The 22,554-nt window shown below is 42.4% G+C and overlaps 1 protein-coding gene across 1 annotated transcript in view; it reads left to right on the forward strand.

Annotated features, from left to right (window-relative positions):
- Positions 1 to 15,604: 15,604 nt before the first annotated feature.
- The window catches only part of adgrv1 (adhesion G protein-coupled receptor V1), a 102,185-nt gene continuing 95,235 nt past the window's right edge, over positions 15,605 to 22,554 (forward strand). Inside the window, exons 1-7 of the mRNA XM_008288546.1 lie at positions 15,605 to 15,790; positions 16,527 to 16,676; positions 19,502 to 19,597; positions 20,899 to 21,003; positions 21,241 to 21,354; positions 21,740 to 21,970; positions 22,128 to 22,459. Coding sequence (XP_008286768.1) covers positions 15,605 to 15,790; positions 16,527 to 16,676; positions 19,502 to 19,597; positions 20,899 to 21,003; positions 21,241 to 21,354; positions 21,740 to 21,970; positions 22,128 to 22,459 — 1,214 coding nt within the window. The remainder of the gene's footprint in view (positions 15,791 to 16,526; positions 16,677 to 19,501; positions 19,598 to 20,898; positions 21,004 to 21,240; positions 21,355 to 21,739; positions 21,971 to 22,127; positions 22,460 to 22,554) is intronic.

A 22,554-nucleotide genomic window follows, 5' to 3' on the forward strand; every position in this document is an offset into this window, starting at 1 on the left:
AGTGGTAACAGGCCAGCCCGTTTGCTGAGAAACCTTGTGCTTTGAGAAATTTTGTGCTTTGAGAAACTCGTTTTGTCTTATGTCTGCTTCTCAGTGGGGTTTAGTTTTGCTTTTATCAGTCTGGGCTGAGCAAGATAACGTTTGTCTGGGATTCTCCAGATTATATAAACACGCAAAGAATTCAACATTAACGTCATTGATCATAGTGAAAGGAGAAGTCACATACTGTAGTCACAAGAGTAAAATCAGAACATACAGGCATTAATGAACATTATTAGTATGAGCTTAACTTTAAACAGTCTCTCAAAACCTTGCGCCTGCTTTGGGAGCAAATCTACATTTCTAATGATCTTTATTTGGCCAATGCTGTTTTCTTACAGATGTTGATGAAACGGAACCAGCAGTGCCAGAAGAGCTACAACCCTCCTTCAAGCTGTGAACACACTGGTCACCTCCAGAGCTGAGTGTGAGCGTGGCTTCAGTCACATGAACATTTTAACCACAACGAGAAGCTCCCTAGAAGTAGAAAGCACATCAGCCTTGCTTTTCATCAAGTGTGTTGGCCCTTCATTGAAAGTGTTCAAACCTGGGCTGTGTCCGAAATCACTCCCTATGCCCTACTCCCTACTCACTAGTGATCACTATATAGGGAGCTGCTGTCGCTCACATCAGACGTATCAGATCGACGCCGGCTATTGTAATGAGCCGACCGGCATTTCTGTGATAAATTCATATACCGGAGTGTTTTCCAAAACTTACCACTATTCACATTTTTTTCACTGAAAAATAGCTATCACAAATCTCTGGAAATGCCACCAATCCTCAATTTTTCAGTTTTCCTTCTGACGATCATACAAATTCTTCTAATAAGAAGAAGAAGAAACAGAATCAATCGTCAGAGAAGACTGAGACGAATTGCTGTTGCTTAATAAGACATGTCTAATGTAATCATGGCAAAATAGAAAATAAATGGGATCGTCACCCAACTTCAACAGCGACTTTTTGAATGATTTTGAAGCACGTTAGAAAACGGATCTCTCCCCTCACCCAGCTGAGTGACTAAATGTCATAGTCACTACACTATCTGACATTAAATGTGACTAAACTTTTCCTGTTTAAGGTCAGTTAGGATCACCAAAATAAGTAGTAAACAGAGAACAAAGTGGTGAAGCTGATATTATTGCTTTACTGAAGGACTCTTTGAGTGTAATTGACAGTACAGCAGAAGCCATAGTTTCAGCTCTCCAGACACCTGAGGAATCAGCTCACCAGTGCAGTGTGACAACTGTAGTTATTTCATCAGGACAGATCTATGAAGTCAGGTGTAGGGTCAGGGAATGCCCAGGCCAGAAGGAGGCTCAAGTTCCATGTGGGACATTGAATCTGAGCTGCCTGGAACAAAAATGGACTGGTTTTACCTCAGTTACTTCTTCCAATGTGCCTAGGACTGTTCTCTTGGTAAATGTCATGTTTAGTGGTGTTTTGGATGAGGATTTTAACAGTTTTTGTGTACCCACATGGAACTTCTACCAAAGCTAGAAACAGCTCTAAACCCTCAAGACAACTACCCTCTAGACGAGGTTGGGATTGTTATCACACTTATCTTTTCACACCAGAAATTGGTTCTCAGTATTTTAAGCTAATGATGAATGCGTTCAGTTTCAATAACTACATTGAAGGCATATCTTTTGTTGTTTTGCGGCATTATAGCTCCATCAAGTGGCAGAAAGGAGAAACAATTTAGAACAGATATACATTTCTCTGCTGAACTGGAGCAGACTGAAAATTTAAAAGTGAATACTGTTCTTTGACTGTCATAGGGTTGTTTTTGCCAAAAAGCAGTGCGGCTTATTAGTCTCTTAGGTCCAGACTGCGATATAAGTTTACATTATAGATCTGTTTACTGCTTCAAATCATGTTAGCACTGAAGCAGCTAAAATTGACTTACAATGTTGTTTTTTTTCATCAATCTCTGCCCTATCTATGTATGTGTGTGTCTTAGGTGCTATTACACACCACTGCTGCCCTTTTATGTAACATTATCAGCAGTAAAAACATACTGTGGGAAGTAAGTAAGGAGTCAATGAAAATTGCCATAGAACCCCAAGAAATTTCCAAACAAGCAACTCATTCATTTTTATTCCTTCCACTACAGAGAATTCTAGTGATTCCAGGCCAGAAAGGAGCATCCAGTTAAGGAAGCACAATCCATAAACGACAATGAGGTTAGTCTCAGGCATTTCATTGTTTAAAGATGCAGAGTGCCTTGTTTATGTTACCATGTTTTCATACTTTACCACTTTTACCTGAGCATTTTAACACTTTAACTTGCTTGCATCACATTCTAATCAACAGCTCCTTCCTTTCCTGTTTTTTTCTTCCTCGTTTATGTTTGCCTCTCTACATACAGTCAACTAAAACGACTCAAACAGTAAATCAGTCATTTTGAAAGGCTCTACATATATACATAAAAGATGAACAATACAATTCCAGAAAATGCAGTTGACAATCCAAGGGTCACTTGAACGAAGAGGAAGGATTTGTATGTTCAGGAATGAAATGTTCAAAGCGTTGGTAGTTTAATGAAGTGATGAAATGAGCGACATTTTTGTGTCAGCAGCAGTGTCTTTATTTTACAATATGTAATCATTTTACATTATTCATTTACAGTAAATAAAATGAATACAGAAATGCCTGTTATAGAATAATACTTGTGACAAAAATACAGCACCCTATTACAATGATGACAGTTACAATACTGTAATTGTTACTGTAATATTATTTACAGTATTTTATATTTACAGTATAAAAGTTTACAGTATAAGTTTACATTATACTTGCCAGCTAGTTACTGTGCATTTTACAGCATTCTTTTTACAGTGTGGACACAAAGTTTCTTAGTTTGGTTTCAGGATGCTAGAATGACGATTTGAGGTTTGATGTGGCTGCTGAAATAACAGCATCATCAGAGATTACACCTACAGATTTTTGACCTGAGTGTCAGAACAAACAAAAACATTTAGAAAACACTGTCTATGAGTGGGGCTGCAGTGGCGCAGTTGGTAGCACTGTTGCCTCGCAGCAAGGAGGTTGCCGGTTTCGTGTCCCGGTGGGGGCACCGGAATCTTTCTGCGTGGAGTTTGCATGTTCTCCACCTGCAGTGTGGGTTCTCTCCGGGTTCTCCGGCTTCCTCCCACACAGTCCAAAAACATGTTGAGGTTAATTGGTGATTCTAAATTGTCCGTAGGTGTGAATGTGAGTGTGCTTGGTTGTCTGTCTCTAAGTGTAGCCCTGTGATAGACTGGTGACCTGTCCAGGTGGACCTGCCTTCACCCTGAGTCAGCTGGGATAGGCTCCAGCCCCCCATGACTCTAGTGAGGATTAACCGGTGTATAGATAATGGATGGATGTCTATGAGTGTGGGGATGCAGAGTAAACTCAACTAACTGCTTAACCCGAGGCCAGCTACTCTCAATTGTCCCTGAGTAAATGGCAAATGATAAAGTATATTCTAAAATATTTACCTATTGGCTACCAATAATAAGCTGTGGACATTTATACCTATTTGCACTACATGTTTGTGTCACTTTGCTTTATATTTTTCCCCAGGTTCCAAGCACCTTCAAGCACAAATGTTGAGCAGCAGCAGTGCAGAGGAGAGCGGCCACACGGTGGAGCTGTCCTCCTCCACACGGTGCGCTCCGCGGTGTGCACCCTGGAGAGACAAATGGGATTAAAACATCTTGTCTCATTAGTCAGCGACCGGGAGACGAGCTTGAGTGTCTGAGTAGCTGCTACCTAATCCTTCTTTCGGGACAGTGAGCGGTGTTTTATATAGCAGCAGCAACAGCAACAGCAGCAGCAGCAGCTCCCACATGGCTGCAGGAGCCCGGAGCTGCTGAGCGCGGAGGGCAGAAGGAGCAGAGCAGGAGCCCGCTGCTGCGCCTCCGTTATTCCAGTCCCGTTACATGACAGATGCGCTTCATCCCATGTTGGCCACAGGCGACTAAAAGCTACCGAAGGAATAACCGATTCAGCTAGGGGCCTTTTTTTTTTTTGTCTTTTATAATCGAACAATACAAAAACAATGCAGTGACTGACTGCTGTTGGAGAAGAGGTGGAGCTGAGGATCCAAGGAGCGCGTACCGATGTTCTCCTCAGCAATAAAGATATTATAGTCATTTGTCTTGGACTGAGAGGCCAAGCAAGGTGTCAGGTAAGTCAGCAGGATTTATCTTACGTCTCTTTTAGAAGATGTTTTCATGTCTGTCATTGTGATTACGGGCTAACAGCGAGGAGCAGCAAAACTTTGCAGGATTAATTTCATGGAGGAAAAGACCTGAGGATGAGACGAGATGTCTTTGTGACGCACCGTTGGCTCGGACAATGCAGCCGCGTTGGATTTATTTTCCAGTAAGCGAGTCAGAAATGATTGGTGACTCCATCGTCTATTGCCGGCGGTAGATTAATAGCGTCAGAGAATAAAGGAAACAAATGAGTAGCGATACTCCTCATCAATTATGCCAGACAGCTCAAGCAGACGTATTGTGTAAGACTATAAGAAAACGATTAAAAGTGGTTGGCCACTGCTAATTTCTTTTTGCGCCGTGCCAAAAATACCCCTTGGAGCAGCTAATAAAATTGAAAAGCCTAAATATTGATTCAACGCAATCAGTAAATGAATAGCCGGGCAGCCCATTGAGGACGGAGACAAACGCTTCCATGGTTACATCCAGGATCTCCAGTGTGATTACTGCGCTTTGTGTGGGTTTTCTCTCTCCCACTGAAATAAAACAACAACTGCCACACATGGTGAGCCGGGGACCCTCTCATAAAGACTCCGCTGACTAATCTATAGGCTTACTCGGGCCATAAGTAATCTTGGCACACTTTGAGTTGCGCACATGTGCTGCTACTGTTAAATAAACGAGTGGTGCCTGTAGCCTCATTGTGCTGCCGCTTCTTTGAGTATTTTACGCAGATGTCCAGGCTCCATAATTTACACCAGTTGATGGGGTGTTGTTTTTTTTTTCAGTCCGCTGAATAATTGAATATGTCCTCCTTATCTCTAATTGATTTGACATGATGTCATCTCAGTGCGTCCCTTGCAAATCTCTTTTGTTGCCTCCTCTGTGGTGCCTCAGCGGAGTGAAATCCTTTCTCTCACTGGGGAGGAAGGGTGGGAGCTGCTTCTGTATCCATTCAGCAGTTACACCTGCTCTTCCTTCGGCACCAGTTTGTAACTGTTAACTGTTTCTGAAATGTAGGAAAGGGGGGTGGAATCAGTTTGTTTCTTCTTCTTTGTTTGCCAAGAAGCAGCAAAACTTGCCACGCGATTCACTGTTTGATTCCCTCAGACCTGCTATCTCTGTTCCCATCATTCCAAAAGCCCACACATGTCACAGTGAGTTTGTTTCTGCAGATTTGGGATCCTCTAAGATCTTCAACTTGCTCAGAGCTCAGGTCCTTTGTTTGTCAGTGTTTATGTCATCGCCTGGCAGGGGTCAGCCCCCATTCGCCCGTGTGAGGGTCTGAATGTGATTCACTGGGCGGAAACTGTTTTACTGCCTGCCTCTCTCCCCTTCTGTCTCACCCCCCTAATGGCTGCACAGTACAAAAGGGGGCAGTGCCATAAACAGAGGCTGTTCATTGATGAAAGGTGCTGAAGTGTTGCACATAGCAGACAGGACGAGATTGATGTTTGGGTGGGGATGAGAGGGCTTGTATTCTCAGTGTGTGCTGGTAGAGGGAATAAGTGCAAGGAGGCACAGCTTTACATGCACTTCACCAACCTGCAACAGGCTGCGCCCCCTCCCTCGACCGATCCGCGCGCCGCGGAGTCACTGTTGGGGGCAAGAACTGTAAAGCAGGTCTTTATCTGTTGAATGACGGACCTTAATAGGGTTGAATTGGAACTTTGCATGACTTGATGGCCACTCTACTGTACAAATACTTGCAATCCACAGTAGGCCCATATAACTTCACAGATATATAAGCACAAGAAAACAAGCAAGTTATTTAGATTTTTTTCCACATGGTGAAAACTCAGGCCTAAGCAGAGTAATGCATGTTTCTGTCGTACATTTTTATTACAAATAAACTCAACACAAAACATTGTACTTGTCTTCTCCTCAACGCGTTCACTGAATATACATTTTTTTATGACGTGGAAAGAGAAATCCAGCAGACCTACCTACTACAATTCATATTAGTTATGGTCTGGTTTTCATTTCCACACCTTCAGAGGGTGCCTACCTCCCCATTTCTTTTTCAAATGATCGTTTCCTTCATGCAAAAGAACAATTCATAATCCTTTGGTGCAAGACGATCCAGATGTGTACCTCAAACCTTGTGTGCATGATGCAGGGATCCAGCTGGACACACTGAATGGTTTTTTTTTGAGTGTATGAAAGTTAACAGTTTTAAAACACATATGATACATCCCCAAACATTTTTCGGAACAACAGGTTTTTAGCCATATGTTGGCACATTCACAGCTGAGATGTGGTAGATTTCCTTCTTACCTTTTAAATGCAGTACAAAATTCTTTAAGTTTGCACATTTTTATTAAGAAAAAGTTATAAAGAAAAAACAAGGATTAGGCAAACTGGGAAATCAAATAATGTTTGCACAAGCATGTGGAATGCATTTTTGGTGCTTTACAGTTTTCTTGGTCTGTTCATTCAAATCGTTTCCTTTATCGTGCATAGCGAGATTTACATGTAAAGATTCCAAGAATTAAGGTAATTTAAGTCACCTCTTTCCATGTTTGCTGTCATTTCAGTGTATTGCGTCTCGATTAAGTGATATTTGGCCAATGTAGGGGGAAAAAAATGCACTGCTGTGGTCAGACAGTATAATTAGGACTTTCAAACTTCAGGAGGAGACATTGCAGAGTACAGGAGTGTGCTATTGGATCAAAGGAGAAAATCCAGAAAAATGTTCAACAACAAATATAAATGCATCTATACCAGTCTCACTTCTGAGTCTGTAACAATTTAATGCTGAGACCTGACGTATCTCATGTTGCATTTGCTACCTTTTAATTCAGCATGAGCACCATTGATAAGTAAGACAGGACCTGCGCTAATTTATTTATGCTACCCGGTTGTTTATCTGAACTGAAATCATCAGGTCTAATGCCACCAAGTCTGGGAACCCTGATGAGGAATTAAGTGAGTGTGCAAATTTAAGTCATAAAAAGTTCCTTATATTGCTCTCTGGGAGTTTATTACTTTGTTTTCAAAAGCCATTTAACAGTTCATGCTTACGCACAGCGGACAGTATCATGTTTTAGTAGTTGTTGCCCTTGGAGCAGAGGTGCAGGAAAGTGGTGGGTTGTTCACGATGGCCAACAATCCTGAGGTCGCCTTAGTGGGCTTGACCAACCACATATTGTTCCCGGTGAGAGGATTCTAGTACAGCTGCTGCACTGAACCCTCGGCCGTGACCTCGCTGTCAACTCTCATAAACAGACGCTGATACGTACATGCGTGCATGTACACATACACGTATGCTTTTGTTGCATCTTGTTCTCCGTAGAGGCGACGTGGAGCCCTCATTCATCTGCCGAGCTTCTCCGTTCAAGTATTAAACTTGAACTCTGACCTCTTTGATGTTGGGAAAGCCGGTGGCCTCAGATCGGTCAGCCTCATGGCCTTTTCTACCTGCTCATCTGAATATAATGCATGACTGGTTCCTCCGCTTCAGTTGTAAAAAAAAAAAACAAAAAAAAGTTTCACTACAAACAGTAAAACATTCTTTTAATTTAGTCACATGTGCACTATGTTCTGTAGGACTTGCATTTAAATGCAAGTAAACTCAAGCAGCTATTATTAATTTCAACTTGAAAACTGCATTGAAAGTCATGGCAGGAAGCACACATCCTTTGCTTGGATATCAAAACATAGAGAGAAATAAAAGAACATTGAAGAAGACTGTGTACTCTGGTTTATATTAGCATGGCTAGACTGTGTGCAAATTAAATTATGTTTCAAGGACTTCTGAAAGCATTTATTCTGTTTCCTTTTTATTTCACTGATCACTGAATGATGTGTTGTCTCAAAACTCCACAGCCTTATTTGATCTATGAACAAATCCCTTGTTGTTCTTCATTGATCCTATTCTTTAAGCATGCAGACCTCCTCGTGGATCCCTCAGTCTGGCCAGTAGACCCCCATGTGTTTTACCCCACACGCAGCAACATGAATGATGCGTCCTGCTTCCTGTCATATTTTAGACAGATCAGGCTGAGCAGATCACGCTTTGCGTCCTGCTGGAAGGACATACCGATACTGTTCCTTCTTTGTTCGTTCCACCACTTCTTCTCACTCGCGTCTTTGTGTGTGTGTGTGCACGTCTGCATGAGAGAGACCGAGCGGGAAAAAGAGTGAGCTTCATAAAAGAAGCGTTGTGTCTATTTAAAGCAAACCTGTTGATGTCGGCCATCAATCTTCCCACAACTACGAGATCTCTCCGTCACTGTGCAGCCTTATTTATCCACCATCCCCCAATGTGTGCGTATGACCCATCGCGTTTTATTTCATCTGCACTCATCCCCCCCGTCCCTTACACCAGCCCCTCTTTCTTTCTTTTCTTTTCTTTCTCTGTTTATCTCTCACTTCCCTCATTGTACTGTTGTTGGTCATGGTAGAGGAATTCCACAAGTAGGTTGGCGTGGTTGATCCGAGCACGGCTGAGATGTGGTGGGGTGTGTTTATTGTTGGAGAAAGATGTATTCATCCACTATTTCTCTCAGTCCCTGTCATTACACACAATAGCTTTGTGAGTAAAACATCTCAGGGGATTGGGATCACTTGGTAATAAATAGAGAACCTCTCTGCATTTTTGTGTGAAGCCCTGCATGAGGAAAGTTGTTCATTGAATGCGAGTTTGTGTAAAATGTACGATAGGACCTACACACACACGTACGACTGAAATACTGATAAAATAAACTCGACGACCAGCTCGACTGAAGCAACGAACGTTTTCGTTATTTTTCTCTAAAAATCAAGATCTGTTGACCGCACTTGTTCAGGAATTTGCTTCCTCCTCAATCCTGCCATCTGGCCCTTAGTTTTCAGCACTGCAAAGGCCTGAAAGAGGGGGCTGTCCTGCACCTACTGTACCGAGGATGTGTGTGCAGTGCGTGTCCTTGTTTAGAAGTGATAGAGTAGAGCTGAGAGAAAAGAAGAGAGTCTGAATAGGATGGTTTGGAGTCTGGTGGAGAGGAGGCCAGCATGCCAAAAAGTGGGAGAAACAAAAGAATAGAGAACTGTGGCAATGTTAGAAATGCACACAAAACACAAAAAGGAGCATGAGTGAACAAAAGCCTGCTCCTTAAAATTGTGTGCTGGTCAGTGAATCGTAAAGTCCCGCTTCGTCTCCAATGAAAATACTCCCCCGTTCTGGGTTGCCTCTCTGTTTTGGGAACTCTTTTGAAATGCAATTAGCATTTCATCCAGGCCCAACCGGTTACATGCAATGAAGTAATACCCTTTCTAATTTGGCCCTTTGGTCTGTGAGGCTATGGAGAGCACAACCTTGTTTAATCCCTTGAAAGTGTTTTTCTGTCTGCCTCCATCACTGTGTGTCATACAGGCTAATCAGTCAGCCAATGCTCGAACTGGAAAACACTCTAAATTGCTCATGCACTGGTTCCTACTCAACTGGAACCACTTTCCTCTTTCTATATTCCTTGCTTTCCACTGTTTCCTAAGACGAAGAACAAAACCCTTGTTTTTAGTTGGGGATGCGAGATGCCGTTGGCTCAACTTAAGAGCAGCCGACCACGGCCATGTGGACAATACCTCAGGAAAACTCTCCCACTCTCTGTTTCTTTTTTTCACAGTAAAATGCACACTTGATTGGCAGTCTCTTGCCCCTAAAGGAGAAATGCCTGGTTTGAGAAGTATCGTCTGACAATAGCTGGAGGGCTGACCTCATGCATTTTTGTTCTTTAGAGAGGTATTCATTCAGCTGCTTTCTAGTCCCCTTATGTGGAATGGGCATAATTTGGTTGCAAATCAGGACACTGCCATCCTGATTTCACAACAATCTTTCCCCCCTATTCTTGCCGGACTAAGTTTTCTGTTTTTTCCCCTTAAAATACATAGAATTTTGTTTTTCGGGTAGAGCTCTCCAAAATAAGCCCAGTGAGTAATGCAGCGTTTTTGTCAGATTTAATGATGTATGTTTTAGCTCTACTCGCTTATTAAGTTTCTTAATTTCTTCTCCCCAACTCCTCTGCATGGCGAGAACATTCACTGATCTAAAAATACCAGAGGCTAAAACTACATGTGAAGTGCAATTATGGGCTTGTGAGTTGACCGGGAATGGCAGCCGCGGCTATGCCGAGCTGAGAACGGACGGTGGGTGGTTTCTGGGGTAGCGCCTGACACACACTGGGCTGGTGGCATCGCTTAGTGTGGAGTACTGCTCAAACAGAAACCCGTCCAATAAACAGAACAGAGGAGGCTCCATGGGTTTTCTTGGCCAAATACATAGCATGAGACTTACAAACTGAGTTGATGCTGGAGCTTCTCTATGAAACATATCTTGTTTAAATGACACAATAGCATTATTGATAATTTTATTCTATGCTTGTTCTGGTTAATTTTGTGTTTAAAGGGCTGTGTCAGCACCAATATGATATTTTTGGAACATATTTGGACTGAACGCTCAAATTACGTTCATATTTAGTTTGACCTCCGAATAATTAATTGGCCGTCCAACCACAGCGCGCTTCATTTTCCAGAGTTAACAATGCTAATGAAGGATTGGCTCAGCAATCACCTCTCACTTTATATATAAATAAACACTGATGAAGACTTATTATCACCTCTTTCTATGCTTTTCTTTGGACTACACCATCTATGTGCATGTGTGTATGTGTGTGTGTGTGTGTGTGTGTGTGTGTTACTGTTTACTCGCTGTTTATTTCCGTCAGTATCAGTTACACTGTTTGTTTGCATGGTTGTTGTTTTTTCTTGTGAAGTTGTACTGAGGACACACACAAATGTTCCAGGAACACTGTTATATTAGTTGATGTTAATGACAGAGCAGTTTCTTTTTGTGGCCAGACTGACTCCAGATCACCGACCAGAGTTGTAAGATTGATGAATGAGATCCCACTGCAGGCCTCCCAGTGTCAGACAACTGGAGATCACTTTCTGTGCGTGTGTGTTTCTGTGTATATGTATGTGTGTGTGTACATGTGTGTGTATGTGCATATATACGCATGTGCACTTGACTAGCTGCCAGATAAAACCACATTCTCTTCACCATGGGCGTCTGAGGACCAGGGAAGCCTCAGGGCAGGGATGCCGCATGGGAAAGCCCTTGATTAAAACTCTACAGACTGTTATCCCACACACCCTCAACCAAAAAGGAAGTGAGGGTATTGCTTTCCACTTTTAAAGCTTGCAATACTGAGTATTCTCGGTGAAAGGGGAAAAACAAAGTCCTTGATTATGGTTACAGAGGCTGGTATTTTGCCTTGAGAAGCGGCCATTGGCAAAAAGGGATGACAGCTGCTGTATTTAATGGGATAAAGAACTGATACATGTTTCCTTGTAAAAAGAGGTTAATTTAAGGGTCCCTGCATGAAACATTACTGCCCGTGGGATAAAAGTCGTACTATTTCTGTCAGTGACCCAATCACCTTACTTACTGCTGCCGGCACATGACACTTTCGATGCAGGGAATCTTGCAGCGTCACGCTTACTACCATCGTCTGACTGTGAAGTCTTGCGGTGAATAATTGATGCTAAAGATTATGACACAGAGGCCACTGTCAGGAGAAACCCTAGAGGTATCAGCGGCAAGCACTGACCCCAAGAGCAGCCCTGCAACCAGACACCTCCTCAGCACCTCTGACAGGGATATCCAATAGATCAGTGAGTGAGTGTGGTGTGTGTGAGTCTGCAACAGATCTGTTGTAACAGTTTTTGTGAACCAGGCTCCTAACACCAGTGTGCTGCTTTAAGACGGTCTGACAGGTGATGGGGTCAAAACCCCTCAGACCAGCTCTGTTATGTCACTGTGACTAGACGTGCTGCTTTTCAGGTTTGAGCCTGCTGAGAAGTGTCCGGTGATGAGCCATGCATCACAGAGAGGCAGGAAAATAAGTTTGTCTCCAAAAAGAATAAAGTGATACGACAGAGATTGCAAGTGCTGAAAGGTTATGCTACAATAGAGTACGTGTGTTTTGTACATTTACTTATGTGTTTGTGTGTTTCTCATACATTGTTCCGTTTACCTTTCATCTGAGCTTAGCTGGTAAAACGGGTGGACTCCTGTGGCCCAGCGCTAAGAAACTTTCCTGGCAAGCACAAATCCAGCTTGTGCAAGAGGACCATAATTCCTAAATGACTCCGAATATTAAAAGGAAGAAAAGTATTATGTGCTGGACAAAAATGGTTTCAGTGAAAACAGGTTCAAGGTCAGGGCTTAGCAAAACAATAATCCAATTTAAACAACGGTTTTAAGAATTTGCATCTAATTCTTTCAGGGGAATGATTCAGTATTGTTCCAGGCCAAAGGTTGATTTCCACTTGATCTTGATGAATTATTGAAGAATACATTTGACAATGCATTGTCGTTCTGTTGTAGATGAAACCAGTAATGTGCTTCATGTATTTAGCCAAGACTATATATAGTAGGTATTACATATTTATTGGACGCAGTTTGTGTTCCAAGAAAAAACGTAATGCAATATAGAGGAAAAGTCAGTTGACTGAGGTTGAAGTTACGGAATAAGTCAATAAAAGCAATTTTGGATGTTCACAATGTGAAGTCTCTTTAGTTGTGGTGTTTTCTGTGGTTTGTTAGTGCGCCAGGTCCCAGAGTCCTCAGCCCAGCCATCTTTTTTTTTTGGTTCTTTGGCGCAGAATGTTTGTGATGGACAGTGTGTTTTCTCTCTAACATCCTGGACTGTCACCCAGCTGTCTGTCTGATCTTTGAGACAGTACATTTTGGATGCATATGCTGACTGTGGCAACTCTGGCAAATGCATCCATGTACGCAAACGTTTGTGTGTGTGTGTGTGTTTTTCTGTGCACCTCTCTGCATGAACTCTGACTCTCAGTCTTATCAATGTCAGAGGTCCGCGCCAGGCACTCCATGCCGCCTTTAGTTGTGACAGACAGATCCACGGGGCCCTGTAACTCCTGGGGTCAGGGTTGGCACCAACCCGTGATGCCAGCACAAAAAGTGTCCTGCTGGTTGTAAAACAGACCTGTGCCATCCACACAGCATCTGCTTTGAATTAGATCTTCTGAAGAAAGTGTGGCATCTTTGTCACCAGCACCGTCCCCCTTTCTGTTTTGGTGTAGCGTTGCTAGGAGTTCAGAGGGCTTGATGAAGTGCGATTTTGAAGATTTACTGAGAACAGTCTGCGGGAAATGACACTTTTTTTTCTTTGAGAACTGAGCAGTCGTGGCATGATGACGATATAGTTGTGGTAACTTTCGACAAAGTTTACAACCTGTGGCCGATTAGGTATTGCCATGACCACAATAGACGTCTGGTGCCGTAACTGTCTGACATAACTCAATTAGGCAGGCAGGTGGATATACACTAGCAGGTGTCCACTGAAATTACACAAACCTGTAGTTGCATAATTGCCTATGAGCTTGTAGATGAGTGTGGACGAACACTGTGTAAGTCCGTTTCAGTCAGATGATGCAAGAAAGAGGGTTTATGGCAATGCACTCAAGCTTTAAGTCAACGATGCAGGAAGTTCCCAACCCCAGGAGAGAGAGCAGGGCAAATAACAGGATTTATTCAACCCCGGCCCCTCTTTGTCCAGCAACACTCTCACCTCTGTTCTGCCTTAGCCTCACGCTCTGTTCCCCACTGTCCTGCCCTGCTACCCACCAGCTCTAAATCCCTTTTTGATGGCTTTCCCAGCAACCTCTCCACCGCTGGCATGTGTGTGACACATGCGTACACACACACACACACTCACACACACGCCCCTTGACGTCAAATCCATCATACAGACTCTCACACGCATGCAATTTGCTCTGTCTCTCTGTCACATCCATAACATCTGCCTCAATTGATTCCGACTGTATTTGTCAACCAAGAGCTGCTAATGCTGTTGAGGCTGACAACATGATTGATGGATGGATGCTATTTAAACACCCACCAATACTGAGAATAACTCAAATTGATATAACAGTAATGGAACAAATGAAAAATGGGATATTTTCAATGTCCAACTTTCCTAAATGAATTCTGTGTATGAAAAAAAAAAAAAAACCCAAACAGCATGACTTCACCCGCCGTAGCTGCTGATGTTGTTGTTTCAACCTTGTAATTAAGAGCAAATACTTTTGAAAAGACCTTACGTGATCATACTGTTGGCAAGGTTGTGTGGTGCAGATTATGAATGGGATGGGTAAAAGGCAGCAGGGAGCGGAGGGGGATGACGGGACAGAGTGGCCGCAACTTAGCTTTACGCTGGCTCCACCCCGCTTGTCATGCTGTGTTGTTTTGTTGTGTTAACCATGACAACTGTCTCAGCGGCTCCATCCAGCTTTAGGATTATTCTGGGTGAGAGAGCTAAGCAGGAGATGACAGAGGAGAGACGAGAGGAGAGGAGAGGAAAGGAAAAGCAGAGGAGAGATGAGGAAACGTGACAAGAGAGGGGTGTAGAGGAGACAAGCTGGGAAGGGAGGATTATTGGAGGAAGCAGGGGAGCAGGAAAGATCATTTGAGACAGAGTAAGACGAGAGTGTTGGTAACGCACAATTGCACGGGATGGCATGAGTATAACTTCATGTGGTACAGAAGAATTAACTCAACAACGGCTGCTTTAACAGTTATGACAACATGACAACAGCAATTGGAATTATGGAATAATGTCATGAATCATTTAAACCACAATGACCAGCAGGCCTGCAAACCAGCCTGGCTGCACATTATAAAAAGCCAGCAGGCTCTCTGAACATCTGGCCACTCGATACTAAATGTAAATCAAACTAGTTTTAGTATGTAACGACTGCGTGTTTTTACATTTTAATATGAGGATCCTTTAGTGTAAAGAGTGCGGGAGGCGTTTATGCGCATAGTAACAGCACGGCCACTGGGCTTGAACTATATTTTGGATATTTTGTTCAGCACAATTGCAAATTTATAGTGTTTTTTTTAAAGAATCTTTCTAACTGTGATCAGAGTTGTTGTTGATCTTTGTAAATATATGTAGGATTTCTAGTCTAGGAAGCTTCCCCGTTGTGATCATGTCTGTTTTTACTTTGAGTTGTCTTCATCCTACACTGGTACTTTTTCTGCTGTGTCTCTAAATGAAAATTTTGTCCTTACATGGTTTTGTGTAGTCTTAATTCTTGTTCTGTGTATTGCCTTTATTAGTGGTGATGAAGAGCCGTTCCTGAACATTTTTGACTTACAGTTTGGGCCATGAGATCGAAAAAAGACCTCTACAGAACGTAATCTGAGCTAAAATTGCTTTATGTTGCTTATTTTAGTTGTAAACCTCTCCAGAATAAACCTATACGGGCTTCTTTCAATGCACGCATTATGTCTATTTTTCCTGCATACTTTAAAATATTTCTTCCATATGCTTCCCGTTTTTGTAGGAATGCTCCCTGTCCTCCTGCTAGCTGGGTTGATTCTGGCTCTGTCCATCCCTGGCACCACGTCAGAGTCAGCCGTGCTGCGGTTCCTGGGGGAGACGGACTTTGTTGTCAACGAGAGCAGCACAGCGGTGGTCCGGCTGGTCATTGAGAGAGTGGGGGACCCAGTCAATGTGACAGCTTTGGTTCTGGTAGGACATTGATGACTCCATACTCATTATATGCTGAACTGTGCAATCTTCTTGTACTAAAATATTTTTCTAATAAATAAAATTGATTTCCTGTCGTAATACTGTCAAGTTTAGCTGCTGTGTGTATTTACCAAAGAGTGAAGATTCTTAGTTCACCGCTTTGGAAATGGACAGATTTTGGCTTTATGTCCTCCACATGGGGGCCAGTGTCAGCTGCTCACAGTTGGTGTCTGGAAAGGCGAACTGGCCATGCAGTGGAGAGTGGTTGGGGGGTTTCCTGTGCTCCTTGATATCTTTACCATATTTCTTGTTACATGAACTATTAAATCTAGGCAGCTTTACTAGTTAATGAAATACTGTGTAACATCAGACTTCCTTCCAGGAACAAATGGGCACAGATAGAAAAACACAGAACCTCAAGATCAAACAGGCTCAAATAAAAAGGAAGTAAATCAAAAAGAACATGATATCTGCTCTCTGCTGGAAGAAAGAGCTGAAACATGCAAAAACATCAAGCCGGGAGCATCCTACTGGCACAGTTGTTCAAGCAAATCATGTACCAGCATCGTCCTGGGTTCAAACCCATTTTTGATCTATTATTTCATGTTGTTTCCATCTGCCGTGTGCCTTTCCTGTTTCTCTCAGTTTCACATAAATGTGTAAATCATCTCAACACAAAACAAACAGAAGATGATTTTTACTTAACTTAAATGTTACTGTCTTTTTTTCCACTCAGCCGGAGGGAAACTACACAGGAGACTTTGATGGTGTTAGTGCTGCGGCCGTCCTGCTGTCTACTGAGTCCACTAAGACCGTCTTCATTGCTGTGAGAGATGATGACTTGCCTGAAGCGGATGAGACATTTACTTTCAACCTCACACTGCAGGTACATGCCTGTTATTTGTCTGCAGTTTTGTGTGCATGTGTGTGCACATTCCACCTTTTGCCTTGCAGACCTGTATATGTTGCATTTATAGAGCTTTACTGTAGTTCAGGTAGGCATTGAGTTCATGCAAGTCGTTCATGACTTGCATCCACTCTACCCAGTTAATGCACTTTATAACTGAGGCAGCGTTCATCCATTCTGCCTGCTCTCTGCTCACCCCATCTCTCCGACATCAGCCTCTACATATTTGCAAATCGTCTCCGCCTCCCTCCCCAGCCGCCTCCTTTTTAAAAGAAAATGGTTTCTGTTGTTGAAACTGTGTTCATTTAAATACTGGGGGGGTTGTGATCTCAGCAACAGTCTGTATCATGCTTTCTCAGACTGTTCCAGAGCATCACTCAAGCAGAGTCTCCTGCCAAACTCAAATGTTTGCCACTCTGAAATAAATGATTCAATTTGAGGCCTGTCTAAAAAAAGGTGCCAAATTCCCTTTTTCGCTTCCTTCTCTGTCCTCTCTGCTGCCTTTAACTTTCCTCCCACAGGGTTTCATCGTTCTGATTCTGCCCCCCGACCGGCTTAAACCCTAACCCCAGCTACTGAGCAATGGGGAGTGGTGGGGGGGGCGTCACACAGTAAACCCTGGGTGGCTCTGAGCTGCAGGGGCTTTGATGTGTGTGCTCTGTAGCACTTTTCCAGGGCTGGTCTGGGTGGGGACAAATATTGTGAGCGTCTCTTGAGGTTCGCCATGAAAAAACACTTCTGTGAAAAGAGGCTAACTTTGACAGCCACAGCCTCACCACACATAAGAATAAAGTGATTATCTCATTCACTGTCCGTCTTGACTTCAGTAGGCTTGGAGTTCATTTATATATATGTTGTGGGTTCACCATTGTAATTGACATTCTATTGCAGATGAAAGCTTCGGCTGTTGTGCTAAATGAGTTGAGTCACAACCAAGGAAATCAAAATAATTTCGAGATGCTTTTGCTGCAACTCCCAGCACCATATCACAAGGTGCCACGTGCTCCTGTATTCTAGTCTGTGTTACTCTAAGATTACAAAACAAGTTGGACAGATGGCTTGTAAGTTTGGATTTATCATGCACAGTGTTATATGGGACAGCTATATAGTTATAAACTTTGAAATGATTTTTAATTGGGATACGTAGCCACTTGTCAAAGGAATTACCATCACAGCTCAGGATGCCTTATACCTAGAGACTATCTCCATGGTTTCATGTAGCCTTTAGCTGTCAGTTTGATTGATGATTTGTTGGGGGAAGTTGGTCTTGTTGTCTGCCCATCTTGTCCCTCACTAAAAGACCTAAGATAAAGGTCAGTGTGAATCACTGTCAGCTATGTACATCTACAAAACATCAACAATGGAACAGCTGTCAGCGGGAGTGACTTTCCTCACATCGTTTTAAATTTGACGCTGCATTTTTGTGACATCTGGTTAAAATCCAGTAGCACAAGCCCATATTTAGCCTGCCACGAGAGTGAAAGACCAGATGAGGCCCACTTAGCCCTTCTGTTTACACTACGGCAGAGACAAAGCTTTGGCCAAATGCGAGCCTATCAGCTTACTGAAGGACTGTCTGGGGGGATGAATGTGCTCGACAAGGGGTGTCACAGATCAAGCACAAGCAAGAAATAAAAGGTTGATCCGGGTACATTTATCATTTCTGTCAGATAAACCTGTTTCAGTAGGAAATGTTGCACTGTCTTTGTTTCAAGTTGAGTATGACAGATCACACAGAAATAGTGTCAAATTGTTGTGGGGCATGGCAGGTGCAGCCCTCCGACACTATGCAGAGACAAAATGTAGGAACACGCAGTGGGTTGTAGCATATTGGAATCACAGGGGCAGGGTTTATTTAGTGCTACATGAGTTTAACAAAGCTGGCTTTTAAGTGGCTTTGTGAAAGCGTGCGGATTCTGTGTCTGTGAGTTGACCTGCTACAAGAGCTCAGCATCAGAAAGAAAGCCCTGTTACCGCTAGAAAAAGCCCTGTTTGAATAGAGGGATGAATACAAGCGGCCTCAGTGCTTTCTTGTTTTTCATTCTCTCTCCATTACTTGCTCTCACCTTCACAGACGTGCAGAAGTTAAGCTGAGGAGTTGTAGTTAGACTGGCTAAAAAAAAAAGGAAAACATTTTTCAAATGCTTCGAGTAAGAAAGTTGTGTTCCTGTTTAACATATGTCAAAACTGTCATCATAGGTCATTTTCCAGAATGCCTTCACATTCACTAATGAGCCTGTATACAGATGTTTTCATGTTGTCAAATGGATCTTGGATTTTAGGTGAAAACCTGAGCACTTAAATGCTTGTGAAAACATTGGTAAGCTAACTAAAACCTTGCAAAGTTACACCAAATAAAAAGCCTGTGTTTTGCCTCTTCAACAATGTGAGGCTTACATAAAGCATTCCTTGCACAGATCAGAGGTTATGGTTTTGTCAAGTTAGAAACTCACAGTGTTAATCTTTTGAAATTACTGTGTGGTTTTAGGCATGCAGAGATTTTAGGTTTATCAGGTCTTAGTGCCGAACCACAGAGCACAGCACAAGTCCTGAAGAGGCGCCCTGCTGAGAGCTAACCTGACAAATCAACTGGGCTGAAACCAGTACTTCCTGTCTCTGTGCCTTCTCACCAGGGTCACTCAGTGGGAGCACAGGAATGAAGTGGAGATAAGACAGTTGTCCTGGCTTTTCACACGAGTGTCAGGATTAACTGTTGGGGGGAGGTTAAGGAGTGCTATTGTCAATACTCTATGTATTGGGCCTGGTTTTATATGAACATTTAAATTCTCTTTGAAACTTTGCAGAACTCCTCCAATGGTGTGACAGTGGGAACACCAAACAAGGCAACCATCACCATCCTGTCAAATGACAACGCCTTTGGAATAATTGCCTTCAACTCAGTAAGAAACCCATCACCCACATGCATTTTGTCTTGTTCATTTCCAAAACTTTTCTCTGAGGGCAATCAAAGCTCCCTGAACTTTTCTCTTGACCCTTTAGGAAAATATGCTAAATCAATTGTCCATCCTCCTCAGCAAGACCTGTTAATATATTCCTCCTACACAACATACAATATATTAATCATGCTCCAGACCCTCTCCCAGTTTGTGCAGTGCTGCACCAGATTTGCATTTGTGCCTCAGGTCACCAATATTGCAAAATCTTTGAGTATACACTTGCATTTAAAAGCAGTTTCCCAAAAACAGAGCCATTGATGTTTTAGCAGATTGTTAGGGTTTGAGGTGGAGTACAGAAGCAAGACAGTCATCTCAGCATTGTGACCATCTAGTGGTTGACTTAGCAGTGGGAGTTTGTAGCGTTCCCAGTGTAGCTGCAGCAGATGGTCTTGCATGCTGGATCATGATTTGACTTGCTTTAAAATCAATAAAAGCCTTCTGTCCTTTGGAGATGTGCTAATTTAATAAATCTAAATTACAATTTTTTTCTTTTTCATTCCATTGTCCTAAATTTCTTTGGATGTGCAACTTGTTTTACAAAATCACTGAACTGGAATTACATTTTAAAAATCCAAATTTTAAGAGACTAGTAGTAATTTCACAGTATAGTTGAACTGAATGCGTTTTGTGTTTCACTTATTGTTACTGTTTTGCTGCTTCAGTTTTGTGTAACTGCTTTATTCCTGCTCCCACACAGTTACATCATTGGCAAAATCACTGATTAGGAGCAGCATTGTCAAAGAAACAAACCAAATAAAATAAAATTAATAACTAATAAATTATAAGTAAAAAAAAAATATAAGAATACATTTTTTAGTTCAATATCATATATATAATGAGCAACATTGTTTAAAATGTGTGCAGGAGTTCTACAATTTAGAACATTTAATACAAAGCATAGGAATGAAAACAGTTCATTAGCTCCATTCAAATTAATCAAATGAAATCAAGCGTTACCTTGGTTATGTTGTTTTGTTGACAGTCAGTTGACTGCACTTGATAAGGATCTGCCTTCAATTATTTGTCTTTACTAAAGAGACATCCTGCTCATTTGTCCTGCCACTTTAGGGCCCATTGAAACTTCAAATTACTTTCATTTTTGTTTTGTTACTGCAGTCTTTCACATGTGACATTTTGCTTTGTTTCATAATTGGACTGATTCTACTTGGCAATGAGAAACTTTGTTGAAACTGATTAAACTGAACTGATTGGGGTTCTGTTTGTTTTGTCTGTCTATCTCCCAGACTGAAGAGATCGTAGTTGATGAACCCAGAGGACAGGACTATTATGTGCCTTTCACCCTAATTAGAGAAAAGGGAACATATGGGACAGTGACCGTGAACTATGAGGTGAGAGGGCAATGGACATAAAAACAGCATGACTGACATGCTGTACCTCCTGTTCAACAAGGACTGTTACAGATATATAATCCTGGTGAATGGGCTTGATTTTAGCTTGTTGTAAGTGCCTTTTAAAAGTTTATGCCACTGTACAATGTATTAACAATAAATCAAAATATACATCCAGCACATAAGCAAGTTAAAGTCTAAACTTCACTGTGGCTTTTCTTGTTTCTGTCTCTTTAGATCTCTGAAGGTCCCAACCCTGCTTTCAAGGATCTCAGTCCAGACAGAGGAAACATCACCATCCCTGTTGGACAAGCTGTCGTTCACTTCAGCATCCTCATTAAAGATGACCTGGTATTGAAGTGGCTCCTCACTGTTCTGTTTAAACCACCCAGGTTTATTTCTGCCCGTCTGTCCTTCAGTGTCAACTTTATCACTTAATTGACGGAAGTTGGAAAGATGTTGTATTTCAAAATTGTGCTGTCACTCTTAAAAAGATTATTTGAGAAGATCTAACCTCTCAGTAGCTGGATTGACCAACTACGCTAACTGACTTAATAGTTTAGAGCTTTAATACCAACATTACTCAAAGCTCCTCAACTGAAGGCCAGATGTGTGTCACCCATTTGGACTTCATAAACTTTATTTTGACATCTTTTTAAAACAGGCAAAGCATGCCATATTCTTATTTATCTTCTTGGATGTTACATATAGATACCTGTCTTTCTCTCTGTACCAGATCCCAGAGGATGACGAAGTGTTTTTAGTACGGCTGACGGGTGTGGCAGGTGGAGCCCTCCTCAGGCCCAATGCCAGCAGCGTCCAGCTGAGAATCCGGCGTAATGACAGCCCGCTGCGGTTCCCCCACTCTACCATGACAGTTCCAGAGTCTGCGGCTGTCATTGCCCTCAACGTGACCCGTGGCCGATTGCACGAGGATGGGCCGCTCATCGGCTCTGTTGACACTGAGGTTCCTCTCTTTCAATCCAGCCATATATTTACCTTGACTTTTAAAGCACAGGGCACGACCACTTTAATTATATATGCACGATCAACAATTCTGATGCAGAAAAAACAATAAGCACAAGATAAATTTATCTAAACCCTCTGTGCTATACTGTCTTTAGGTTTCTATAGATTACATGGTGAAGAAGTGTGACGATTTGGTCAGCGCCACGCCAGCGGTGGATTTCCTCGACCTGCAGCCTGTCAGAACAGTTACATTCCCTCCGTTTGTCTACAAAGCCAGCCTGTTGTTCAACATCAGTGACGATGACATGCCAGAACTTGCAGAATCCTTCTGCGTGGTCCTTGTGGAGACAACCATCAGAGGAGACGCTGTGCTCGTATCACACAAGGCTATGCAGGTGACCATCGAGCCGAATGATGAACCTCATGGCGTCCTGTCAATTAGCGCGCTCATTCAGCCGATCACCATCAATGAAGATCTGACACAGAGGTGGATGACTTATAAATATCTAGAAACACTGTGATGACAATTGTGTCTCATAAATGCTCTTTAAAGTAATCATGAATGCAAATGTGTCAAATATA

Source organism: Stegastes partitus, unplaced genomic scaffold (assembly GCF_000690725.1).
Source record: "Stegastes partitus isolate 25-593 unplaced genomic scaffold, Stegastes_partitus-1.0.2 Scaffold13, whole genome shotgun sequence".
Classification (NCBI taxonomy): Eukaryota; Metazoa; Chordata; class Actinopteri; family Pomacentridae; genus Stegastes; species Stegastes partitus.